We start from the raw sequence: 3057 nt of genomic DNA, 5'->3' as shown, positions 1-3057 counted from the left end.
GGGGGGGGGGGCAGGAGCAGGAGCAGGAACGAGTAGAGAGTTGTGCTGTTGGTTATAGATGAAGAGACAACGTGCATTGAGGAGGATGATAAGGGGAAGGATCAACAAACCAGCATTCAGATCAGGATCGGGAATGTACAGTGGGTGAATTCATTGTTGAGAGATGCATTTATATCATTGCGAAACCACCTATATCACCTATAACTTGTCGGGTCCCCAGAGGCAGCTGGCCGCCTTCATCGCTTGCCTCTTTCTCATCGTCAGGGAGGAAGATGTACACCTTTCGTCGTCCACTTGTATGCTGCTGAGAGCTCCTGGTAGTCCTTGTTCTGCTCCCTGCTCCCTGCTCCCTAATCCTGCTGCTCCCTGCTCCTGCTGCTCCCTGCCCCCTGCTCGTGCTGCTCCTGCTACTCTTCCTCGTTCGTGTGCTCGTTGCCCTCATCTTGAAACGAGGGCGCTCACAGTGTTCTATCAGGACGCACGCTTGTCACTGTCGCGCTGCTGGCCTGCTCCTGGGCTATCGGCGTCTGCTGTGCGTCTCATACAGCCTGCATCATGATCAAGAGAACGAGCGCGCAAGAGAGACGCTTGTCCTCCGGTTACGCTCATGAGCATGCGCGTTGTCATCAGGCTGCCTCTCCTTACTCCTTCACTGCAGACACCGTCGTCGAGTCCTTGTCAACACTAAGACAAGAAGTTCGTCTCCTCACGAGTGTTTGGGTTTGACGACGACTTGCGGCAGAGGGATGGAAGCGATGTGAAACAGATCCCTTGTGTCGATGCCAGCCAGCTCTCCTACGAGACATGGTGGAAAGAGTACATGTTTGCGAACAAGTGGGAGACGGAGTGCTTTGGTTATGAGCTGACTGTTGATAAGGCCTGTTATCATCAGCGGTATCACAGCTGACTGGGGCAGTAGAGGATGGGTCAGGCCATGCGAGACGTGCAATCGAAGTAGAAAGGTTGGAAGAGAAACGCCGAGGAGCTGACGACATTCTTCTCTCAGTTGACTGCAACATGTCAAGGCCCGACCTTGAGCTGCTGGAGAAGATGTTTGGAGAGGAAAGGACTTGCTCTCCTGACAAAAGGTCTGATAATTTGCGATCAGGATGATGTCTCTGTTGCGTACTGCGCAGAAAAGTATTTTTCTGACCAGGTCTTGACTTGTCGATGGACCCACTCGGTCTGACCTCTGCAGAAGAGGAGAGAAGACATGAAGCTGAAGGATTTTCTCAAGGAATGGAAGGAGGTAGCTTCTGCCCAAGGTAATGCAGCAGCATCAGTCCTGTTTCGTCACTGGCCCTTCTTGCTTTCAGGCTGCGCTGCTAGCTGTTCTTCGGAGGACCAAGATAGCAGGGGACGGTCGCCGGCCGATGAGCTCGGCGATCTGAGACAAGCACACGGGCAGGTGTGTGGAGGTCTACAAGGGCTGAAGCTCCCCTACTGCAAGGACTGGCACATGGCCCGCCTGCACCGGGCAGCAACGGTGAGTCAGGGCGCTAGCAAGAGACGTCGAGCATGTAGGACGGGTCTTGACCTGCTGCCCGGCAGCCTACCAGCTCCCATCGTACTTCTCCGAGGATTGGTTGAACGACTACTGGGACGGGTACCCTGCCCTCGGGGATGACTACCGGTTCTGCTACCTGGGGCCCAGGGGGACCTGGACGCCGCTGCACCGAGTGCGTGATGTGCCTCCTCTGCCTTTGAGAGACTTCGATCCTGCTTGCAGTGTCCTGCTACATCACTTCGCTCCATCCTCCTCCTCCCCTCCCCTCTCCTCCCCTCTCTCCCTCCCTATCCCTCCCCTCCTCTCCTCTCCTCTCCTCTCCTCTCCTCTCCTCTCCTCTCCTCTCCCCTCCCCTCCCCTCCCCTCCCCTCTCCTCTTCTAATCCCTCCTCTCCTCCTCTCTCCTCTCCTTTCCCCTCTCCCTCTCCCCTCCCCTCCCCTCCTCTCCTCATCCGTGTGGCTGGATGGTGCTTGGCCGTAGATCTGACAAGCCATGGCAGGACGTGTTGCGGTCCTACAGCTGGTCCGCCAACATCGTCGGGCGGAAACTTTGGATCCTCTATTCCCCGTCGCAGGAGGAGTTTCTGAAGAACAGGAGGGGGGACTTGGTATGGGACGTGCTCAACGACGTTGATCGCAACGAGTTCCCTCAGTTCGACAAGGCGCAAGCGATCTACGTGGTGCAGGTGATGATATGGTGTTGTAATCGCAGCAGCTGATGAGATGATTGTGAGAAAGGAAATAGAGATGTTTGTGATGATAAAGCTGTTCTTGCAGTGCTGCTGTTGTGTGTTTTGGTTTTTGCCCCCACACCCCACGTGTATTTTTCGCATCATATTGCTGTGATATTTTGCTGTGCTCAAAATCCTGTGTATGACCTTATGTTCTCATAAGAGTTTCTGTCAATCTCTCAACAAAGCTGCTGCTGCTGCTGCTGCTGCTGATGATGATGATGATGATGATGATGATGATGATGATGATGATGATGATGATGATGATGATGATGATGATGATGATGATGATGACAAACCCTCTCGACCATGGTGTTCTTTTCAGCTAGTTCTCTGATGTGCCGTAGCGAGCTGGAGAGGCAATCTTCGTGCCGAGCGGGTGGCTGCATCAGGTAACACGACAAGTCCAAGTGAAATGAGTGCGACAATGACGATGGTGGTGGTGGTGGTGGTTGTCGCCGATGCCGATGCCGATGCCACTGCTATAGAGATGCTCTTGCTGATGACAGTGACAGTGACAGTGACAGTGATGGTGATGGTGATTGTGATGGTGATGGTGATGGTGATGGTGATGGTGATGGCGACGTAGCAGCAGCTGCTGCTGCTGCTGTTGCTTCCATCGGCCATGTCAATGATGACGGGGCTCATTTCCGATCTCCCCCAGGTTGTCAATCTCGTAGATTGTCTTTCGATCAACCACAACTGGATCAACTCCTGCAACATCCAAGAGGCGACTCGTCAAATGATCATCGACCATCAGTGATGACTCCCTCCTCCCTCCCTCCCTCCCTCCCCTCCCTCCCTCCCTCCCTCCCCTCCC

At 54.3% G+C, this 3057-nt stretch overlaps 1 protein-coding gene across 1 annotated transcript in view; it reads left to right on the top strand.

The window, feature by feature from the left end:
* Window positions 1-555: 555 nt before the first annotated feature.
* GUITHDRAFT_110747 (hypothetical protein) overlaps window positions 556-3057 on the top strand; it is a gene marked incomplete at both ends in the record, with an annotated part of 3392 nt that continues 890 nt past the window's right edge. The window contains 9 exons of the mRNA XM_005830255.1: window positions 556-720; window positions 767-894; window positions 1026-1088; window positions 1137-1140; window positions 1199-1265; window positions 1317-1486; window positions 2007-2192; window positions 2585-2629; window positions 2902-2996. Of these exons, the coding sequence (XP_005830312.1) occupies window positions 556-720; window positions 767-894; window positions 1026-1088; window positions 1137-1140; window positions 1199-1265; window positions 1317-1486; window positions 2007-2192; window positions 2585-2629; window positions 2902-2996 (923 nt within the window). The remainder of the gene's footprint in view (window positions 721-766; window positions 895-1025; window positions 1089-1136; window positions 1141-1198; window positions 1266-1316; window positions 1487-2006; window positions 2193-2584; window positions 2630-2901; window positions 2997-3057) is intronic.

Source organism: Guillardia theta, assembly GCF_000315625.1.
Source record: "Guillardia theta CCMP2712 unplaced genomic scaffold GUITHscaffold_47, whole genome shotgun sequence".
NCBI classification, from domain to species: Eukaryota; class Cryptophyceae; order Pyrenomonadales; family Geminigeraceae; genus Guillardia; species Guillardia theta.
Note: the sequence above shows the minus strand (reverse complement) of the source record. Positions and strands in the feature narration are given on the sequence as shown.